Consider the following 25,298-nt stretch of genomic DNA (forward strand, 5'->3'; position numbering starts at 1 on the left):
GTTTAAATATAAAATTTAAAAAAGAAAAACAATCAACAATATGTGCGAACTTATTGCAGCGCTTGGAAAAGAAGAAGAACTCACATGTCTTCTGGGTAGATGTCCTGATCCGGTATCACTTCGGGTTGCAGTTCATGTGTGGACATCAGGATCCATAATTCAAGATAAAACACGTCTTTAATTTGACAGTCCCACGTGGAACTACATTTATTTAACTTGAGTGATGAAATCAAGAATGTCACATTCCTGATGAGAACGAATAATATTAACGCTTTGGTGGAATATTGTAAATCATATTTTTATTTCAGGGATCTTATAAAATTATATTTCGTTTACTATATTATTCTTAAATTCCTCCATCATGTCCAATATTTCTACAATGTTATTTATATTTACTTAGAGGGACAAAACATCATGTCCATTATAAATTGTTTTACTATTTTTTTTTCAATTTTTCATTTCTTAATATCTCCGTAAGTTTAATTGAACAAATAAATAAAATAAAAAATTAAATACACATGTTTTATATCAAAAATATATCAAAAATTCACCAAAAAAAATCGTTTTTATGCTCTCCTGTAAAGTTGTCAAAATGGACATGATGTCCTATGCCTCCCGGGTACAGAAATACATAGTCGATTTGAATGTATAGGTAGTACTTACGTATATTTGTGCGTTTCGTGAGCGTCATAATTTATGTAATATCTTGTAAATAATTAATGATAGGTAAGTACATTTTACCAAATTACTTTCGCGGCATAATAATTATACGGGTTCATTTATTTACGCAAAAAAATACTGTTTATGTGAGTTTATGATCCACACACAATATTTCTTTTAAATAAAGGGAATGTTGGTCCCGGGACAAGCAAGCTTGAGAACAGGGAACTCTTCATAAAATGAAATTATATATTTGATACCAATGACAACTTCTAAACGTAAGGGTTTGTTTGCACGGGCTTGGTACTAATCAGTATTCATTAGTACTAGCTACTCGCACTAATACCAACACATGGTAACAGATCGAATAGGTGCTAATAAATGCTTTTTACTAATTCGACCTGTTTACACATGGCGATAGTAGTGTGCGGTTCTGGTGATTAGATACATATCAATGGTTAGCCAGTGGCGAAAAGTGGAGGTAGACTGTTAAAATTCTAAATAAATAGTGCACACTCAACTTTGTCAGTTATATGTAGGGATTTGTTTTCATTGAACTAAGAATACAATTTGCAGATGGTGCTGGTTAGTTTTTAAAATTCAATTGAACCGTCCATAAACCAAACCATACTATGTTATTTTAGAACATAAAACGGGTCAGCGGACAAAATCTTTCAATATTTGTATTTATATTAGTGGTAGGTACGCAAAAGCTATTCGATATTTAATTATGAAAAAACATTCTACACGCATTTTATAAAAATGGTTTACCATTACTTACCTGCAATAAAACAAACCATCAATTTTGTAATGCGACCTTTTTAATTACAGTTTGCGAATTTGAATTCGTTTGACGTCGCCCGCACGTCGCGTTAAAATATTGGCAAGACGATTATTTTAATTACAATAATTACCATCGCACCTGAGCTGCCAGAAAAAACAACTGACTAATTGTAGAAATCCATACTAAGAATCACTTGGGCAAAAGTCTCCTTAGGATATTGGATTCGTCCACCATTTTAATGTGTTTTTTTATGGGTTGACGGTTAAAGACTTGAAAGATCCGGTCTTTAGTTATTTTATTACCTTATTACGTATGCTATGGATGATCCGATAAAAAAAAGTGCACATTTTTCAGTCATAGGTACTTTCGATAAAACATATTGTTATAATATGTATCTATCTATAAAATAACTAAAATTATGGACCTATGGTTTAATGGCATAACTTTAGATATTTGACAGATACACAAAAAATATCTTTTGACTATTATCTACCAAGGCTTGAATTAGGCAGGGTTTAATTGAATTTAAAAAACTAACAGATAAATACTATCTATACATTGTAGCCTTAGTTCAATGAAAACAAATACGTTGAGCAACAAAGTTTAGTGTGCACTATTTATGTCGGATCTTAACAGCCTGCCTCCACCCTTCGCCACTGTGATTGGCACTAAGACCATGTACACTGTGTTAATAATTAATATATATCGCGTGCCACACTTTGAAAAACACTGACACTCTTTTATAGTTTAATAAAAGGTTTTTAGGCGCCGCCACTATCAATATTTAAATCGCACAGACGATGTTTCTGTTTCTACAAACTAAAACACTGCGCCGATTTTACGGCGCAAGAACAAAACTATAAATTATTTCACATCGGACAAACAAACAAATAAATAAATAAAAATAAATGTCATTCCTAATGAATTCGTCAGAAGGATGTGAACTTGCGGTTTCTTTTATTTTCGATGCGAATTAACAACTTCATTTAGAAAACGTAAAAACTGTAGGTGGTCCTACACTCTTTTTTAACCTACACAGCAACCAAAGGAGTTCAGAATTACTATTAATTTATCGTATGCTGAAATAATAATATTATCGTATACGCGTGCCTCTGGCTAATAGCTGTAATATTAAATCGAATAATTACAAATAAATTTACATAATTCGCAGCAATTTATTAACGGCGATCATGTTATTCGTATCATGAGTATAAATTAAATATATTTGATCTTGATTCAATTTTGTTAGCTTCGAGGTACGCTAATAATGAAAACATATTATTATAATTTTGTTATCATAATTATCTTAAATTAATTCAACTTCAATATTAAGACGATACATCAGTGAAACAGCAAATAATTTCCAACTATAGGCGCGACAAAATTTTGGACTCGCTGGCATTCGGAGAGAGGACGTCGAGCTGCGAACACGTCAATTTGTTTCGTGATGGCGACAGGGGTATTAATTCTTAAATCGTGTAAAGATGACTAAAAACGTTACCCATTTACTTGAAAAAGAAAACATGCCAATGAATATATTATTATTGTTACTAATAGAACATTCGTTAAAGTTCCCACCACCACCCGTCATATATGCACAGCTGTGGATATGCACGGCCGCTTTCTATGACGCTTTAAACGTGTCTGAAAGAAGTGTTTTTAAGTGCTCATTCCGTCCCGAGACGGAGCCGCGCGGGACTGATGCTGCAACCATGCACCGTAGTGGTTAAAGAATAAAGTTAAGAAAAAAAATTATGTTACTAATAGAACAATAAACAGAACATTAAATGGACGCATGTTGGATTTATATGACAAATTATATTTCGTTTCGCATGCGTCATTTGCACCCGCGACCCGCAATCCGAGCATCTGTGTGACTAATGTGACTAAGTAAATCATGTCAAAAATCTGCATTTTTTCAAATGTGTTTGGTATAGAAGCAAATAACGAGAAGTATTATTTTTAAAATCTCGAAATCTCTATTTATTTGTTGTATAATAATAGGTATGCACCTTTAGTTTTTGTATAACAATAAATTATAGGTAAATACTTATTTCCGTGGATTTTAGCCACCTCTTGAAAAGGCTTTTTAACAGATATTTTATAAAAAAAAAAACTCTATGGCCATTAGTCCAACCTATTCATTAGACCTATGCGCGTCACTGAAAAAACAATCGCCAGACACGGAACTTGACTCGGTAGTTAGACTGCCAAAAGAAGATGATGGCGATTTGTTTTTGGGCAATTTTTCATTCAGTGGTAGTGATATTATTTTTTTAAATCCGAAATTAAAATAAAACAGGATTCTAGTAAAAGTGGGTATCTTGTCCTTTATTTTATTAATCTAACCTCTCGTCGCATAAAAATACTTATAACCCATCAACCAGGCGATGTTCCACGAAAAACCTGACATATGCCTTGATGCATCCACTTGAAAGTGGCAGTATCATCAGTCATCGCATAAACTTAATGAACCGGCGGCTGTTACAGGAACAATGTGGTTTGCAAAGAAAAATATTATCCACAGTCACTCTGCAACACAATATTTAGGTATAAACAGACTGTGCCATATCAATTATTGAAATGCCAAATCGTCTCTGTTCTGGCAGAACACACCAACTGGAGAATACTAGTTTTGAGTAATTTGAAGTTGTTAAAATGTTTGAAATGGTGTATCATGTGAGTTTATTAAGTAATCGTAAAAAGGATGACTTTATAATAAAGACTGTTTATTTATTAAGAAGGTTTCCAGACAGTAAAGTTTGAAATAAGGAACATTTTGGTATAACTAACTCAATATGTCATTTTTTCGAATTAGTGTCTTCTGCCAGAACAATGACGAAATTATGTATACAAGAAATAGTACTATGGAATGGGAATCTGGTAGATTGGTAGAAGAATGAATAATGTTTCATTATCAACCATTGATAAGTAATTACTAAGTAATGTAATCTATGTAAGTATAATTATATAATATTTATCGATATTTAACCCCCACGATGCGTATAATGTCATGGATCCCAGATTCGAATTCTGGGTCTGGCAAATACGCATACTTATTGTTTTTCAATTTCTGTTTGGAGTCAGAGTATGGACCTAATAGATTGAGCAAGTGGCTAACGTCCATTTCTCGCAAAACAAAAAACTATTAATACAAAACCTCCACACTGTGGAGACCCACCCGTATGGTACTATTCACAGAACAGATTAATACATAGAATTACGATAGGCTATATCCCAATATAGTACATTTTGACGCCGGCTCTTGAATGTGTGAGTGTCCTACGAAAATTAACCACGCATTATATACGTGTGGGTTGCAACCTTCAATACACAAATAATAAATGAGCGTCATTGCATAAACCGAGAGTAGTTATCAGTATTCAACGTATGACGTAGTAATGATACGTGTTTAAGTTTATCCCGTATTCTTCGGCACTCGAGATCGGTTGCCTGCTTCTCCGCACCCGTTATGTATTTCAGTTCCCATTATTTCTGAGTTCCCTGGTAGGACATGTTTAAGAAAAAAAAGAATATAACATTCTTAAATAAACTAAACTTCCCCTACAAGAGATTCCCAAACATTTTATTGTTGTGGACACCCTTGACATTGACTAAAGGTATATTGGCTGGACATGTCGCTTGGCGAGTAGACAACCGCTAAACAATTAATGTCGTCATACAGTCGGGGGCACTAAATGTCCACAGGGACGCCTTGAAACCCGCTGGATAGACGAGTTCATAAAGGTCGATGGATGTACGTGACAGCAAAGAACTAGGGAGCTTGAAGAGTGCCGTGGGGAGGCCTTCATCCAGCAGTGGATCGACCCCAGCTGATGATGATGATATTGGAATTAAAATATAATATATCGTCTCTGTTCTGGCAGAACACACTAACTGGAGAATACTAGTTTTGAGTAATTTGATTTTGAAGTTGTTAAAATGTTTGAAATGGTCTATCATGTGAGTTTATTAAGTAATCGTAAAAAGGATGACTTTAAAATAAAAACTGTTTATTTATTAAGAAGGTTTCCAGACGGTAAAGTTTGAAATAAGGAACATTTTGGTATAACTAACTCAATATGTCATTTTTTCGAATTAGTATCTTCTGCCAGAACAGTGACGATATTTTTGTCCGCGGTAAATAAAATATTCCGCGAACAAATAAATAACTATATATTGTATAAATAAGTCTTGCCCCTTTCCATAATATTGTTATCAAAAGAATGCTTTTCAGATTACAACTTAACTTCCCACGGAAGCTGTCATGGCATTATTCCCTCGGTACGGTCCTGCAGGCGCGCACTCGCCGAAATATTTCAAAAAGTGAAGTGGCTGAGCGGCAAACGCGACCACTCGAGAGGGCAGAGGTCTTCGAAGCGAATCTGCGCCTGACACTCCATGGCGAATAATATTCCTCGAGGGGCTTTGTGTACGAAAAATATGCAGAGATTTGACAAGGGTACCTCCTCAAAGTGCCTTTGATGCGGAGATATCTTTATGACTAAATAATAATATCGTAAGGATTCAAGATGGCATCAATTGAATATAATATAAATCATTCAAAAAAGTATCCTGTCATCACCAAGAACAATTCATTGCATGTTGGATGATAGTTAATCTTTGGTGTTAGGTACCTACTGATGTTTAAGGCTGTACATCAGTTGAGGCACGGTCTAAAAAGATCGTGACTAGGCGATGCGCGTATTGCGGGTGCAAATGACGCATGCCAAACGAAATATAATTTGTCATATAAACCCAACGTACGTCCATTTTATGTTCTGTTTATTGTTCTATTAGTAAAAATAATAATATATCCATTGACATGTTTTCTTTTTAAAGTAAATGGGTAACGTTTTTAGTCATCTTTATACGATTTAAGAATTAATACGCCCGTCGCCATTACGACACAAAGTGACGTGTTTCCAACTCGACGTTCTCTCTCAGAATGCGAGCGAATCCAAAATTTCGTCGCGCCTATAGTTGAAAATTATTTGCCGTTTCACTGATGTATCACCTTAATCATCCAAAGCATGTTTCTTCAATTTATAAAGGGCCAAATGTAGAGATGTCGCCATTAAATTAACTCATATTATATATGCGTGAAGGAGAAAGGGGATGAGTTGAATCAGAGCTCATTAGAAATTATTAAATTGTACAATGAAACAATCAAGTTCATAATATTATACAATACTGTCCATAACGTATTCTTCTTTTGGCAGCGATTATAGACTTATGTCGTCTTTCCCTATACACAGACATATGTCTCGACTGGTAAATGGTCATAAATCAAAACCGCCGGCAAGTTGCAACTCTTCCGTACGCAAAATCCGCTAGCCGAAATGAATGTAGCATCTGCACACGCGCCGATGCAATATTTTGATATTCTACCTACAGAATACGGACCACGTCGCGGTCGAGTGAAATTCGGTTGATAAGCAGATCTTTTTCTACAAAAAATGTCGCACTGATGCTGTGTGCGGCAGTACATTAAGTTATGTGTGCCTTTTTTAATGACATGAAAATCGCATCGACAAATTCAATGTGTTGCAAACAGACGAGGAACGCATGGCATCTTACGAAGGTTCAAAATAGATTAATAAGGAAGAAATGCGAAATATAAGACACTGTAGCCGGTTTTAGTTTATGATTTGATAAGAGCCATAAAACGCAAGAAATGGAAAGCCCGCTGAGTGACCTCAAATATTTACAATATTGAATTGAAAGACACGCACCGCAGGGTGTCCATAATGCATATGCTCCAACGAAGGAGAGGACACGTCTGTTCTTATTAAAGAACAAAACAGAATAGAAGACAGCCACTAACTTTAGTACATTTATAGAACGCGGACATTAATCTCCAAGTATACCACATTTTGCTATGTATTTACTACGATGGCTACAACCGATAGGTAACCCACTTAGGTACGTAAAACTTTACCGATTTATTTCATCGAAATATTGCGGTCGAATTAAGTGTATTAAAACTATGTTATACATTTTAATATAAAAGGATAGAATGTGTTCTTGAAGAGGGGTAGTTAATAACCCACCAAACGCCAAAACTGACACATTAATGGGACGAAATTACACCGCTCGGAGCCTCTCACAAACTTATAATTCGGAAATATGAATAAAAAATACATGACCCAAAGGTGTGGCAGACATTTTTATTCGTTTTTTTATCAACTCGCCTAAGCATTAAACGGTCGGCGTTTTTGATACCTCGGCAATTCTTATTAAACTATGAAAGTAAACTGTAATAAATAGGTTTTTTAATTATATGGATATGTTGCAGGACTTAGGTAAATCACTAATTAAATGTAGCACCAAGGGTTATTGTTTTGCTTCTGCATTTTATAATGATAATTGTGATTTTGTAGTCGATTCATTTCATTGTTTATAATTTACAAGTATAATATAGTAATCGTGTAATCGACCTCTGACGTTTCTGGAAGAAAAAATCTCCGCCTTATTTATGGGTCAATTGGAGATGGCAATGCCTCTTCGAGAAGATACAATGCTTGAGTTCTACAGCTTCTACGCCTACGCCCTACGGTTTAAAAGAATCCAGCGTAGTTCAATCAATCAAGACTTGTCACTGGGAGACTGATCTGGCTAGGTCATGTGTACCATATAAACATAAACGACAATGAACCGCCAGGGTAATGTCGAGTAATCCAATAGGACACCGATTAAAGCAGTGATGTGATTGGCATTACCTACTTTGATTCGCCGTATTCATGGGGTTCTATTAGAGTATACCAAACTGACTTCATAACATGAACGTTCAATAGTCTCTTTTTTCGCCTCTTCTCCTGTGAATCATTATTTGATTTTAACGACCCCTTCAAATTATATTGATGCAATTATACCAAGTTCTTCCGTTCTCCCCGATGCCAGAACATCATGACAAGGGGGGGCTGACAGGGCTCTAGCCTGGGAGCCCGACGAGGCGAGTCGACCAGATAAGTGAGATAAACAAACAAAAAAATTGCTGCAATAGTTAAACAAAAGTCGCCTATTTTACTTAAAGCGCTATTTTACTAAAATTATCTGATTGTGCGACAAAACTCCATAATTTAAATGGGTGTACATATCAAAATATACAAAAAAACACTAAAAATATACACATTAATATTGCCGCGTACACCATTTGGAAAACGCTTATATAGAGTGTCACACTGCCTTTATCCTTAGCGATAGGTAGGGGGGGCTGCCAATGATCATAGCATGGGGTCTCGCTTCAGAATGTGGGGGCCATGCAGGGCATATTTCAATTCACCCATGCTCTCAATGACATCAGGAAGCTGCAGCTCTACTCAACGACGTTCAAATATGCGCGGATTTACACTTGAAGAGGCCCTTGGAAAATACGTATTAGGTGCCCCTAAAAAACCGAACTTATTCTTTTTGGTCTTCTTTACAAAATTAATAGAAACTGGCTTACTCTACCGGGCGTGGTAGAACAGGCTACGGATCTTGAGTGTGGAGAAATAAGGCTTATAACTATATACGTGTTTACTATATTACAGTTTAAAAAAATATGTTATTTTCAATAGCAACGTATGTATCATAATATGCATTAAAGTTTGTCACGTAAACGAAACGCGCATTCTATATATAAGTGCAGTCGTCACGCTTTGTTTTGAACCCTGTTTCAACCCCTTAATCCATGCCCATGCCGACTGGCTTTTACATTTCCATATTATTAATTCGTTCTGTGTTCAGTAGCAAGTTTAGATGTGTTACAATCTTGCATTCATAGCGCGATTAATCTAATGCCGGGTCCACACCGAAAACAAGTCGCGCGACAACTCGTTAAATTTTACGATAAGCATGATAATTATCGTAAAATTTCTTAAGCAATTATGATAATTATCGTAAAATTTAACGAGTTGTCGCGCGACTTGTTGCCGGTGTGGCCGCACTTTTATACGTGCCACAATGACGTTGACAGCGCCTAATATAACCTAAAAATTTAATTGACCGCACATAACGCGTTGCATTAAAAGGAACAAAACGCCATTTGAGACGTCTCCAGAGTCACTTCTCGGAGAGGAAAAACATAAAAAAATCCCGCCAAGGCGCGAATGAATGGGCACAATGGCGGTGATTGTGTTATTGAAATTTAAATTTGGAACTCGCTCCCCCTGTTCATGAAATATATCGGCTGACATCTGAACAGAAGAGGTGTTGGTGTTACAACACTACCGAGAGAAGAAACGTTAGATAGGACAGCATTAACTCAAACAGTAGCATTTTGGATGAATAGTTAGATTCCATTCTTCAGCAAATAATAGATATTTAGATTAATTACTAGACAAGTAAAGAATAATGAATAAAATATAGACTTATTCGATTTGAATATAATATATTTACCTATACTTAAACTTAAATAAACGTTGGTTCTAGAAACAACTATAACTTAAATCGTGATCTTGGCGCTAGTGAGTTTTTTTCCGGTGTATTGCGCACTAATAGTTTTCGCGGCACCTCAAGTTATAATTGGACATAGTTATGCAGAAAGTCCATAGTCCATAGTCCGCAAAAAAGATATGATATAGATCAGATGCGAGAAGGTTTTCTCTACGTTCTGCTGAAAATAGCCAAGCCGCAAACAAATTATTCTTGAAATAAAATACTACTTACAATTTTACATTTTACTTACATTTTTAATATCATGTTGTTGCTAAAGTGCCATTATCTCAGCTCGACATTATTGTGGACTGGCTACATTCTGCATAACTACGTTCAATTGTGGTCTCTAGGCGTGCTCGTCCTCGTATTGGTGTATTGATGCTGGAGCAGCCGGGTCGGAGACCCACTATTTTTTCCCAGGTAGGACCCCGCCTCGGCACTTATCCAAACAATTAATTATATGTTACACACTGATACCTACTATGATACACAAGGTAATGTTTAATATAGAAAATTGTATCGTTCTCATTTTAACGCGTTAAACAAATCGAAAACTAAAATACGTATATTCGTACCCAATAAACTGGGATAAACATGCAATCAGACGGACTAATTCAGAAATGGTAAAACAATATATTCTGTGTACTTTCAAGCGCATTACTCAATCTCACGTTGGTACATCGACCACATGGCTAACTTATGACTGACTTTGTTTTAGAATTCTTACAATACAACATTTTAAGATAGGAGGGGGAGTACCTACCTACATAAAATATTATAATTGATCAATGTTCCGGGACTCATTTCTCATAACTCCCATAACTCATTCCGTTCGTCCAACGCAACTGGTGCGTTGCAATTAGTTGACCGTTAGATACTATCAGCATGTTAATTAAATGTGGTTTTTAAATAGTAATTAACAGGTCCGCAGTGAATGAGCACTACACTGCCACGCCGGTGCGTCCCTTCACCTCTAACTAACCTTGCCGCTAAGCCAATATCTGATCAGTGATCACTTTACCTACCTAGTTACTTTATCAGAAGTGTAAAGTTATGTAGCGTATACTCTACCTACGATGGCTTGTTGGATCGTGCGAGGTACAGAGACACTGGAAGCTTCTTCAGATATTTTCGTGTAGAATCTTTGGCAGAATAGGTTAATACATAGAATTCCGTTAGTATATATTCAATACACTATATTTTGATGCAGGGGTTTGAGTGTCCTACGAAAATGAAACACGTATTATGCACGTGCAATAGTGTGTGAATACACCAATATTAAATGAGCGTCAATGCACAAACCAAGAGCAGCTGTCAGTATTCGACGCATGACGTATTCCTGACACGTGTTTAAGTTTATCCCGGATTCTTCCTTACTAGAGAACGGTTGCCTGCTACTCCTTACCCGTTAGGTATTTCAGTTCCCATTATTTCTGAGTTCCCTGCGTGCACAGATAAGGGAGTCTGGTTGAGGCGAGCAAGATCCCCCCTCCCATACCTCGTGCTGTAGCGCCAAAGAAGAAAAAATTGATGATTTAATATTTGTGATAAAATAAACGGACAATGTTATCCTAGAAAAGAAAGGCGGCGTCCTTTAATCAAATTCGACGTCACGTCAGCTGTTTCCCCGCAGATCTTTCGTTTCACGGATCAGTGTCATATACACATGTGCGCCGGTGCTAGTCTTTTAACGGCTGATATAAGCCCTATCTACTCACTCACCTTTTTATTCAGTTTATTTCATTTCGTACGTTTCTTGTCAAACGTGAATACGAGACGCTTAGCGGCGTCGAAAAAATCAGGCAAGATTTTTCGAGTGAATGTAATATTAGAAGGATACGAGGCAATTTAATTCGGCGTGACTTTAGCTGAAAGCGAGATCATTCGGAGTTGTTATTTTGTTTATTTGAACTCAAAACGAATCCCTATTATGCATTTAATTTACATATTATATTAAGACGGAAGGTCTCTTCTCTTCTTAGCTAAAGCCGCGTTGCCACGGTCCAAGTACGATCCAAGTACACTTGGACCGAGTGCCATCCAAGCGCACTCGTATGGGACAGCTTCATACAAATTATTCCTATCCAAGCTAACTTGGATGAGTAGGACGTGGTCCGAGTAGCTTGGATAGGAATAATTAGTATGAAGCTGTCGCTTGGATGGCACTCGGTGCAAGTGTAACTTGGATCGTACTTGGACCGTGTCAACACGGCCTTTAGCCGACGTAACAATATAAATATAGTAGTCAACATAAGAATCATGCACAACCTTCAGCCGCTTATTATCAGAGTAAGTTCATATATTAGTAGCCAGAATGGCTTCCAAAATGTGATAATATCCACCTGTGAGTGCTGGTGCGATCTAGAAGTTACAAATGGGAAAGAAGAAGCCACTAAATTAGCAAAGATTTTTAAAAGAATCAAATTTAGCAAAATTACGAGTTAATAAAATATTTGATCGAAATAGAGAAGGGAAAGGTGAGGCCTCCACCTGGAATTGAATCAAGAGTGACTGAGATGACATGAATTCCAAACATTAGTTCTTGTTTGCCGTCCTACGCGAGGAATCGACTACAAGTAATGATGCTTGTCGTCAGAAAAGATCTAGTTATAAATTTTATATACCTACTTGTGTATTGATCTATTTCTTCACTACTGTGAATAATATGATTAAGTAGGTGAAATTGTGGATAAAAGTATTTATAAGTCAAATTATTTATCAGTTGGTAGACACAAATAGTTCCTGCCTATATTTCCTCGTGGAAAACTTTCGCACATGATCATAAGAAAATGTTCAGAACTGAATAATTGTAAACTCAGAAACATAAAAAACCATCGTAGATACCTACTCGAATAATTTTCAATCATTATGTTTCTAGTGTTTTTACATACTTTTGTTGTTATCTTGTTATAATTAAGCACGAACGGGGGAGAAAATAAACGAATTAGAAATGAATCTGATGAAAGCAAGTGGAACGTTCATCCGTTCCTACCGTACACTGCACTAGGCCTTGGATGATTCAGCGCCGACTAGACGATGCCGACTGGACGCCAGGACAACTGGACGACAATGGACATATTTACACGAATGAATGAAATTCGCAACGAAATTCACGCACGTCACGGCTTGAACCAAGAAGTAAACAAGCAAGTCAAATAAATTGTTGTGCAAAACTCGCGTTAACAATGTATCATATGAATTCTCATTCCAATCCTTCACTGTACCATCAGTACCAGAGACACTTAGAGTAGTATAGCATGCTAAAATGAGGTGCATATTGGTAATATCAGACAAAAGACAGAAATATTAGATAAGAGAACAAACAAGCGCGATTTAATAGAGTTTGCTAAAATTTTCAAATGGAAATGGGCTAGACGTATAGTTCGAAGAAGAAATCTAATCATCCATTCATACTTGAGTTAGAAAATGTTCAAAAGGTAGACCTAGAGAATAGCGATCGCTGGGATTGACGAAATAGTTAATTCTGCGGAAGTAAGCACAGGATCGAGAGAAATGAATCAGCTTGGAGAGGCTTTCATCCCGCGGTCAATTGACGCAACCTGATACTAACAACAGTGATAATATACCGTGAGATCATCGCACTCTTGAATCTTGATGATGCAGTCTTTCGCCATCATCAGAACGACAATGGACATCCAATTGCGGAGCGTAACGAATTCACCACAAACAAAAAGAAAAGCTGCGAAAAAAATCCAGTTTCTTTTGTTTTCGGCTCCCGCGTAATAAACAAAAAAATAAATATAAATAAATAAAGACGCCAGTGAGGCCTTTTTCAATATCTTTTTGGTCCGCGCAAAAAGCTGGTTTTGCTAACTTATAAAAGCTCGCCAAGTATCGTCACTCCCATAGCAAAAGCTTTCTACATTGTAACATATTTCCCTGTGGTATAATCAAGCTAAATGTGGTGATTATTTTGAAATATTACTATGAGTCGATAAAAAGACAATATTATCAAATACATTTAAGTATGTTAGTACTTAATATTAAAATGCTTTTTTTCCGATGCAGTAAATAATGATTCATTAAATTTTGACTTAACATATCAATCATCTAATGATAAATATAACATCAAAATAAAACACTATTTTATATTATTTATCATTGCAAATGTTTGGTGACTTCCGGTGAAGATAATAAGGTTGGAAAAAAACCTTGTACCGAGCAACATATTAGGTATGTAGTCCAATATAAGATATTTGGCGATATGAATATGTATATTTAACTCCTCATCCACTATATCGGATCAAAGATCCATATTGTTTCGCATGCATTTTGTCAATACTGGAGACACATTGGTAAACTGATAACATTCAATAATTGAAACTTGCCCTAAAAAGACAATAGGATTCGGCATATACGAAAAACTGAATTATATTTTAATTTCCGGATTTTGTACATTTCCTTCGTGTACTTTATGGTTGCTACATTTTCCAGTAATGAATAAAATGAAACAACTTACTACTAGTGTAACTGCAATTCGTATTATTAACTGTACACTGCGTTGAAAATGCACATTGGACAAGAGTGTTTTCACCTCAACAGTATTTTTAACCCTCGTCAACAAAAATATGTCAGACGAAATAAAAAAAAAACATTTCAAACATTTTAAAATACCAAAGTTTCCTATAAACAGTATAAACCCTGAAATTCTAATAATATATCACACTTTCTAAGGCTTCGTTTCATTTAAGTGTAGTAAAAAAAGTCGCCTGCGACGCATGTTGTTTAATAGCTACATAATAATGTATAGAAAACACTAAAAAGGCCAATATTGGCATGTATTTCTCCGAGGCCTGGTACATGACCAAAAGAATTTAAGCTGTGTTGAACTCATGTGAGCGAAGCATGCTGCGTGGCATCTTCGGACCCACCAAAGACACACGTCACACAGTTGGGGTGAAAAAATGACAGGATACTCGTACTATCGAGTTGAATTTAAAGACCTTGGGCATCATGAACCGAAGGGAAGCGGCTTTGGACAGACTTGGATGGAGGCAGATGCTGTAGGAAGCCAACACCAAGAAGAATACACGTTAATTCAGGTGTTCCCTGATAATACCCATACATTTCTAAAAATTTCTCACCCACTATATTTTTTTAAAGTTTTTAACCTTCTATCAGTCAAAAAATATGTTTATGTATTCTGTATGAATCGCCCTCCATGCAGAAAAGGTCCCTGATCTCTGCCATAAATGAATAAATATACTTCATTATTATATTAAATTATTTCTTGAGCAATTATCGTTTTTATAAAGTGTCTGCAGAACTCTAAATTCAAAATAATCGAGACCTAGCAGACATTATGGTATATTTTCATGGTATAATAGGCCAAAATTGGTAATGCTCAAGTTTAGCAATAAATTACTTTATACTTAATAATAAGTAACATTAGACCCATTATTATGAAAGAACGTTTCGGCTATCATAAATAAGCCTTAGGGATTCATAATGATGTTGTTTTGAAACGTTTGTCTGACCTGATCTTGCTCGATGTAAAATGCAACGATTTTTGAGAGAAAGTGTACATAAAAAATAAAGATATTAATCATTATTGTTTTAAATGTATTAATATTCAGAACACTGCTATAATTTATGATTATAAATAATATAGGAACCAAAATCGCTTTGTACACACTATCTTGTACAATATGTAGGTATTTATTTTTCAAGTATCTGGGTCCATTATAATAGTTCAGATGCGCTAATAGGTACGGTATACGTGTACAACAGTATAATATAAGACATAAGTAAAAAGTGTTAAATTGCATCGTATGAAATAAGTAGGTACCATATAGATATACAATTACTAAGCTGCGGATTAAACGGGTGCAAGTGGCATTCTGTACAAGTAAAACTTGTCAACATTGTCAATTTGTTAGTAGCCGTTTTCACAACACCACAAAAAACAATCAATCAAACCCTAACCTAACATAACTAATGCCCCGTTTACGTGCATGGATTTACTGCTGACAGTGCGTATTACAGCGGCGTGTAAACACGCAGTATCGTGCAAGTTGCAAAATTGCATGCATGGATCAAAAAAGTTTAGCAGCTTCTGAATGTTCTGTACTTAATTGGAATTTGTGCGATCTCTGCTACTGCGCAGTGACGAACCTGCCGGAAAAAATACAAACTACACCGCGCAGAGCATTTTTGACGTTTACTAATTTTTACAACCTGTCAAATAGCACCATAAAATGACAACAACGCGTCTCGCTTATGCTTGATGAATGAGATTGGCACAATCAGCACTTTTACGTGTAATACGTCAATTACATTGAGCTACTTTACGAGCTGTTTGTTGGCGAATTTAAAAGCGGGCGATTCAGCTACTGCGATTGTGATGATGACACACAAAACTTTCCATTCGCTGAGAAGCCAACAAGCTAGCGACTATTTTGACAGAACGTAGTTCGTTTTTACCGGGAGGTCGCTACTACGCTCTACTGCGCAGACGCAGTAGGCCCACACGCCGGCGTGTAGCGTGTAAAGTTGACCGACTTTTCTCGGTAAATTGTTTACAATCTGCTTGTTAGCTTGTTCGATGATGACACTGGGCGACTTTACAGGCAGATTGTAAATTCGCCAACAAACAGCTCGTAAAGTAGATCGATGTAATTGACGCATAAGCAGTTATTATCGCGATAGTTGAATTTACACAATATTTATGTGCTAGTAAATCCATGCACGTGTGCAGGCGCTCTTACTACTCGGTGTGAAAATGAATAAAAATATTATTATGTTATTCCCAACTTTGGATAACTATGTACCTAATAATGTATGAACTAACACTGAGTATAAAATTGTATTATTTTCATAACAACTTCTACCCCCGTCAAACACTAATAACACATTAATAAAAACATTTTCATAAGAATAGTGAGTCATTAATAAATAAACTTGACCTCATTTACAGAATTTTGAAAACTGTTTTGTAGCAATATTATAATACGAGGGTGGGTCAATAATTCCTTAGAAAAAAGCATTAAAACAGTTTTTATTTTTGTATTTTTTTTTTATTTCTCAACATAATCTCCTTGGAGCTCAATACACTTGGTTAGACGTTTCTCAATTTTTTTTAAACCGTCAGAAAAATAAGTTTTCGGAAGGTCCTCAAAATAAGCATTTGTCCGATCGATGACTTCTTCATTTGAAAAAAAACGTTGTCCACTTAGCCATTTTTTTAAGTTTGGGAAAAGGAAAAAGTCACTGGGGGCTAAATCTGGCGAATACGGTGGGTGGTCGACCAATTCGAACTTCAATTCTTCAATTTTAGCCATTGATCGTAAACATGTCTGAACACGGGCATTGTCCTGATGAAAGAGGATTTTTTTCCTGTTTAAATGAGGCCGTTTTTCTTCAATTTTGTTTTTTAGCTGGTCCAATAAAGATGCATAATAATCCCCTGTTATTGTTTTTCCTTTTTCCAAATAGTCAACGAAAATAATTTCACGTGCATCCCAAAATACAGTAGCCATAACCTTACCAGCTGATTTTACGGTTTTCGCCTTCTTTGGACATGGTTTGCCTTCGCAATCCACTGCTTTGACTGTTCTTTCGTCTCGGGAGTATAGTGGTGTATCCATGTTTCATCTACAGTCACAAAGCGACGAAAAAATTCATCCGGATTGCGTTGCATGAGCAACAACAGGGCTTTAGAGGCCACCACCCTATTGCGTTTATTGTCGACTGTGAGCAAACGCGGCACCCATCTTGCAGAAATATTTTTCATGCCCAATTTGTCATGTAAAATAGAAATGACGCTACCTTTTGAGATCCCTGTAACCTCAATTATCTCACTCAACTTTAATCTTCGGTCACTTAACACCATATCGTGGATTTTATTGATCATTTCTGGTGTAGTCACCTCTACAGGACGTCCTGAGCGTGGTTCATCCTTTGTTGATGTACGACCACGTTTAAATTCATTTAACCAGTTATAAATAGTTGCAAGTGAAGGAGCAGATATGCCGTGAACTAAATCCAACTCATTTTTTATTTCCTTTGCTGTTAACCCTTTTATATTAAAATGTTTAATAACAGCTCTAAACTCAATTTTCTCCATTTTCCATTTTTCCATTTTCCACAAGCAAATTTTTTTTTTAAATGTACGAGAAACACACAACAACCCGACCAATCTGATTGAAACTTCGCAGCATACTGAATCGGTAGTGCCGCTGCATGAAAACAAACCGCTTACAGTACTAGTCGCGCCACCTGTCGGCTTTTCTAAGGACTTATTGACCCACCCTCGTAGCTTATTATCTATTAAGTCGATTTACGCAACTTGGTTGGTTGCCTATGCACTTGCATGCACGTAGTAATTAATACACACAATATCTACGTGTATTTTGGTATGTACTTTAAAATGATGACACTTTGAATTAGCAATGTTATCTATTTGTTGTAATTATTTTATGAAAGTCAACTTAACATTTTTTTTTCGTTTATTATAGATAACATCTAAGTATATTGATCATAATTTATTACCTAATAGGTATAAAGTTGACGTTTTGTTTTTCGTTTATTGCAAAGAGGGTTTATTTTATTTAGGTTGGCATTTATTTAATCTGGGATGCGATGCCTATAGGTATTATTGCGAACCCAATTTATGAATGACTTGCTTATATCAGACTCGAATGGGTATATCCACAATCTCTTTATTTATTCAGTACCTACGAAAAAATAGATCGGCATTCAAGTTTTGGGCCAAAGCGCTATAATATACCTAATACGCAATGGATGAATAAATCCAAAATAAGCAAACAAACAATAATTAAATTAAATATTATGCAAGCAACACGAGGAAGGATATATAAGTTATTGACGTTAGTTGATTATGTTTTCAACCGCATGATAGACAGCATCATGCTACACACTATACATACCGCGCCGACTTTTAGAAAATTCAGATTATGACGTATTAATTACGCTCTGATCAATATATGCATTGGTCGACATTCATTCACATCGCACCTACAGTAACTCAGTAATAAATATATTTTTTTATATATAGAGTTACTGCTAATTCATATAAACTAATAGCAAATAAAATTACCCTAAGGCATAAAGTCCACTAAAGCAGGCTTACGGGGGGCGCTCGCGCATTTTCTATGTGAATCATCGAAAATACAACGTAATCAAATACGCCAGCGCACACTGGACTTGACGACGCATTGTGCCCGCCTGCCCCATGAGTCACCGTTTTTGGCTTCTCAGCGATACGAATTAACGAAAATACAACGTAGTCCATTCATTGAACACGGCAAGCAAAATCACGCTCCTCGAAGCGTCGTCGACAGACGGGCGAGAAGCCATGATTTAAGAACAGTGAACTCTTTGTTTAGTTATTGCGTGTCCGATATTAATTACAAGCCCCGAGAAATTTAATAATATTTTTATTGCTTTGTTATGAGAAACGCTGATAATAATAATTATTTTGTGCTCCTTGAGCCCCTTATTACATAGGTGAAGGGTAATGCGCGGGTGGGAGGGGGCCTACTCAGTAGTGAGCGCACCGAACGCTTTTTTGGTGGGTTTTATGCCTAATGCCGGGTCCACACCGAAAACAAGTCGCGCGACAACTCGTTAAATTTTACGATAAGCATGATAATTATCGTAAAATTTCTTAAGCAATTATGATAATTATCGTAAAATTTAACGAGTTGTCGCGCGACTTGTTGCCGGTGTGGCCGCACTTTAAGACGTCTAACTTTTGATATTATTTTATGGCAATTGAAAAAAAGTAGTTTAATGGTTTCCGATTAAACGATAGATAGGTATGCTCTAATCAATACTAATTATTATTACTGAAAAACCTTTGTAAATTAAATGTTGCCGATTTTCTGTGCGGCGAGACGAATCCATGTATGTATCTATCATTATAGAATACAATATAAAATAGACATACGTCCAAAAATACATTACGTATTTGATAAAGATTTTTGAACCCAGACCTACTGCTTCTCAAATCACTATACAAATACATAATAACCACTTGGCCACGCACTCCTCAGGAGCCTGGACATCCTTCCTAATAAGGAGCACCTTATATTTCTTTTCCGCTTTATTTTTTTTATACATTGTTGTCAATGATCGCTAAAAAGCGAGCTCTGAAATCTCAAGTAATAAAAAAAGACTTTTTTAAGAGAAAGATTTTCGGCGGAACACTGTTGTTAATTATTAATTAGTTAATTAATTGTAAATTAAATGTAAAGTAGGTAACATTTTCAAAGAAATTAACTACGCATTTCAGAGACGACTCCGTAGCTACATGGATTGGATTTCCTCCAATATTAACAAAATAATTACAAGATAAAAAGAACTTTTTATATACTTATCACGTTTTTAAATTATCTGTTGAATCATATAAACCAGGGGAGGGCAAACTTTTTAGTTGGAGGGCCAAATTCAAGAATTCAAAATGAGCGGCGGGCCCCGCAAGTAAAATACCATTTTTAAATATACACTATTTATTATCACGAAAAATAAACGTTACAAAAAAATTAATGAGAAGAATGAAACTGTTGTACTTTTTTTAACATTTTTTTAAATTCAGGTGTTAGTTTTGTAGTTGATATTCTCAAAATTGCTTGTAAATGGGCATCGGAGATATTTGATCGTAAAGAATTTTTATTGAGGTTCATGATCGAAAATTTTTGTTCGCATATATAGGTTGATCCAAAAATAACGAACATTTTTCTTGCATAATCTTTAAGTTGGTCGAATTTGTCTGAATTAAGGGCATTGTAAAATTTGGAGATTTCATCACGACGATGCAATTCTCTTAAATCAGTGTCACACTGCAGATCAATAATCTCAAGTTGTAGCTCTGTCGGTACACTATCACTATCTATTGAAAATGGATCGCGTACTATTGGTGAACAAATTTTAATCTATGGTCAATATTTAAAAAAAATATATATAAAAAAGTTATTCGTAATCAGAAGTACAATTAATGATGGCGGGCCGCAAAAAAATACCCGGCGGGCCGCAGTTTGCCCCCCCCCCTGATATAAACTTAACAATTCTATGTATTAATAAATACTTTTTTGTACTTGATAGAAATACTGAATAAATATAGAATACTGAAATGTCATTTTGACATTTCATATTGATTTCCATAGTAACGCACGTAAGTATATATTAATAATTTAGTTGCTAGAACCACCTTAGCAACCAATAATAGTGTTTTATTTTTTACGAATTTTTTTCCGAAATAACTTTCCATACAAAATAGAATTAACTGAAAATGAATTCAATTCTGCTTAAAGATGGGTAAAAGTATTAAAAGAATGCATTGTAATCGTGTTCTGATATATTCTAAAAGTTTCAAATGCCTATCTAGCCGGGAAGTTAGTTAAAAATCTTCAATCATACAATACAAATCTTGGACAAACAAGAAAATATTTGAACTGGACAAACAAGAATACGAGCTAATAAAAACGTGGTAGGAATTAAGTTATATACGTAGTTTTGTAGCTAATATTTGGATAATTTATTCATGTTATATAAAAGTATGTACGGCCATGTTGCAGGCAGCTGAACATTTACAAGGGAACATAAAAATAAGGGAAGTGGGTTATCTTTCGGGTGTCTTTATAAGAATGTACAATTCTCGAGTGTGAAGAAATATGGGATAAACTTAAACAAACAATATGTTGAAGAATATTTTATTTTAATAGTGTCGTCACTGTCTTCTGTATTAATATTATATAAGTCTGTCACGTAAACGAAACGCGCATTCAATAAGTATTGAGAATATATTATTTGAGAACATCAATTAGGCGGGCTTTGTATTTTGGGGTTCGCTTCAAATTCTTGGTCTATACCTATAGATAGCGACTGGTTTTAAATATTTATATTTATTAATCTTACATAATTTGAAAACACCTGAAAATATACGGCACCCAGCGAGTTCTGCACAAATATACCGAAAAGCATTCTCTCAAAACCTCAATAGAACTGGCCAGTATCCTAACATAATAGGCATAAAATGTTTCTGTAATAGTGTATTCTTGTACAAAATCAATGTTGTAAAAGTGGGCGACTTTTAAAGCTGTGAAAATTTAAGGGGCATTTTCCCTCATCAATGTGTTTCATGGGTACCTATTAAAAAAGTTACCTGCTACACTACTTTACTGCATGCTGTTAATAATTATTTTAGAAAAATACAAGATATTGTTTATTATAGGTAGACAAGTAAGTAGGTACTTAATAAAAATATTTCGATGTGAATATAATAATAACGTTATTCGTTTCTGTATATTGGAATTTAAAATATATTTATGTTTTATTATGGAGCAATTTTGGGTTGGCACCCAACTGAATTGTGGGCAAGCGTAGACAATGTAAAAACGACATGTTTGGTTATATTTTTACTATTCACAATGTTATACAAAAGAAACACATTATGACCAACCTTTTCATCATTTTCCTACATAAACACGTGTTTGTGTTCGGATTTCTGATTTTTACGAGTTAATAAAAATATGAAATTAGGTGTAGAGTAGGTGTATGGGTATTTAGGTATTGTACTGCCAACCACCAAGGTTTAGATTAAGCGATTTTTCTGATTGTCTGGACATGGGTTTTAATCCCACTAATGTACCTATTGAGTACTGGGTTCAACTAAAAAGTCATCTATCTTACGTAATAAAACAATAGTAATAAAATTAATAATTACACACCTATCTATTTCAATACATATTTAAATAAGTATCTTTATCTAAAAGCATACAACATGTTAAAATGAAAATAGTTCAGACAGCTAAGTCCAAAAGAACATACAATAAAAAAAAATGGAAGGAAACGTAATTTGAACGAACAAATCGTAATAGATTTTTGGGATTCTTTCCTCCTTCCCTAATCGACGTTTCGGGCTCGTTGCAGACGCCATTCTCAAGAGAAACGTCGAGGAAGGAAGGAAGAAGAACACACGGTGGAACGATAACAAACAACTGTGGAAGTCTCGACTATTATGAACAAGATCAAACTAACTTTATATTTTTATATTATTATGTAGGTATGTCAGAGTTGGGCATAAGTAAAGCTATTAATTTATATACCTACAGTGAATATACAGGTAAATAAAGGGACAATAATAATATTGTAGTGTATTCAAAATAAATTAAATAAAAAAGGTAGGTTGTTAAAATATTAACTAAGCGAAAGAAAACAATCATTTTTCTATGTAAGTTAAGTAGGTAGGTACCGCAGACAATCAGCGCTCGAAACGGAAAAGGTTACGAACCGGAGCGCTCGACAAATTTTCTGAAGGTATTTACATAGTCATCAAATCGTATGTGTATTTTATGAAAATAAGTTTGTCAGATTTTCTATTCTATGGCCTATCAAAGCTCAGACGGTCAACATATTTTTTCCACGAGACGGAGCGGTAATTTTAGAAATTTCACGAGCCGGAACGGCGCTCGGGTGCGTTCCGTTCCATTTCGAGCCCTGCAGACAATCCATTAATTTCATGTATAAATTGTAAAGTGCTATCAATCTCCATCATCGTTACCTTCAATTAATTGTAATCCTGAACACAGCAACAGCAAAAAGAAGTAGATGGCTCCATAATCCAAGCCAGAACCTCTCCTTCCGAAGGTTCCTTGTGATGATGACGAGCGTCTACCAACCATCGCTGACATCATTACAGATATTTCACAATCACTAACACGAAGCCGCACATTTGTAGCAATAATAATTAATATGTATCACACAATTTCACTACATATATATATATGAGGCGTTTTTTAAAAACAATTATTCACTTTATTATATATTTACAATAATGTAATATTGTTTTCATTCGATAGTGGAAATGAATGACATTAGGTACTAGCAGAAATAAATTTAAAATATGATTAGTTTTCGTAGGTAGGTAACGAAAAAATCTTTTTTGTAATGAATTAGGTATGCATGATATTTTAAAAGATTTTCACTTATAACAACAATACGTACATCAATTTTAACGTAGTATGTATCTATCATTAATTAGGTTTTACAATTTTGTAATAAGTAAGTTATAATAATAACCAATGTTTATTTTGATATTACCTATTTATTTATATGTAGGTCGATTATTTTTAAATCCATTTTGTGATTAACCCGAGAAATCACTCACTCACTATGTGTATAATGTATGGGTATTGTTAAATATTAAAATAAACAAAACAAAAACAGTTTTTAAAAATATTTAGTTTTACAAAATGAAAACAATCACAATTATTATTGACAAAAAAACACTTGATTTATGTCAAAAACACTAGTAGTGTGGTGGATAATTTTATTTTGCACCTTTTTATCGATAGAATATTGGTTTTATTGTAAAATTATGCACTGTCAATTCTGTTGGTATTCAAAAACTTTTCGGCACAAAAAACATCGCGCGGTCGGAAGTGAAAATCGTGAAACGAGCGACACAAGCTCCCGCCTCGAAAGCCACATCGGAACTAAGCTAAACAGAACAAAATTTTATGAATAGCCGTGCAGGAAAACAAATCGAGAATGCATCTGCAAAGTAACCCTCACAATATCTATCTCCGTCGCACTTGAGCACAAGTTTTATGATGCTGGATAGTGTGTATGAAGGAGATAAACATATTAAGTGATATCACATGAGAAAATGAAAAGGGAATAATATCGTTGAGCTGCAAAAAATGATATCTTTCTACTATTTTTGTGATTACATATTATTTATTTTATCATCATTGTATTTGTATACAAATATTGTTATGGTAGGATGCCGATAATTTTTTTCCGTAAGTACTTATTTCCCCAAGTAAATTAGGTATATTTATAACAAGACCGGTTTCGCCATAAGGATCATTCTCAAAATATAAAACAATACCTATTATAGAGGTATACGATGTATTTGTATACATAATTATTATACTTATACTATATTATACACTATACCAGGGATTGCGAACCTTTTTACGAACGCGTGCCAAAATTTCCCAAATAATATTTTTCGACTGTCTGACGTGCCAAGCAGTTTTTCGTGGCGAAAAAAGTTTTCAAAAGTTTTCTAAAAAAATAGTTTTTAAGAATTCCATTAAAAAGTTTAAAAATTACAATTGAGTTCTTGATATTCTATTTTTCACCGTATTTCTAGCTGAAGGCATATATTTTATTCTTTGAATATTTCCATCATGTTTTCAAAATTCTCAAAGAGATTGTGGAAGCATTTGAACCACTCTTGTTTTTTTTTAGAGATTATATTTCAGTAAAAATAACAAGCAGTTATCATATTTGAATGACTGCCGATAATTAGTTGCATAAGGTTTTTTGATTGAATATTTTTAATTGCCCGATCCTAAGACCTATGCAATCGTATATGATATTTCGTCGTTTTCGTTTGCGCATCGATTGGTAAACATAATATGAAAAACCGGAGAAAATACAC

At 35.0% G+C, this 25,298-nt stretch overlaps 1 protein-coding gene across 1 annotated transcript in view; it reads right to left on the bottom strand.

The window, feature by feature from the left end:
• Window positions 1-24,344, bottom strand: part of robo1 (roundabout guidance receptor 1) — an 824,247-nt gene extending 799,903 nt beyond the window's left edge. The window contains exon 1 of the mRNA XM_085956945.1: window positions 23,409-24,344. Within this exon, the coding sequence (XP_085813071.1) occupies window positions 23,409-23,541 (133 nt within the window). The 5' untranslated portion in view covers window positions 23,542-24,344. The remainder of the gene's footprint in view (window positions 1-23,408) is intronic.
• Between the last annotated feature and the right edge of the window lie 954 nt (window positions 24,345-25,298).

Source organism: Rhyacophila brunnea, unplaced genomic scaffold (assembly GCF_057557595.1).
Source record: "Rhyacophila brunnea isolate RB1 unplaced genomic scaffold, BYU_Rbru_1.0 scaffold_6, whole genome shotgun sequence".
Lineage (NCBI taxonomy): Eukaryota > Metazoa > Arthropoda > Insecta > Trichoptera > Rhyacophilidae > Rhyacophila > Rhyacophila brunnea.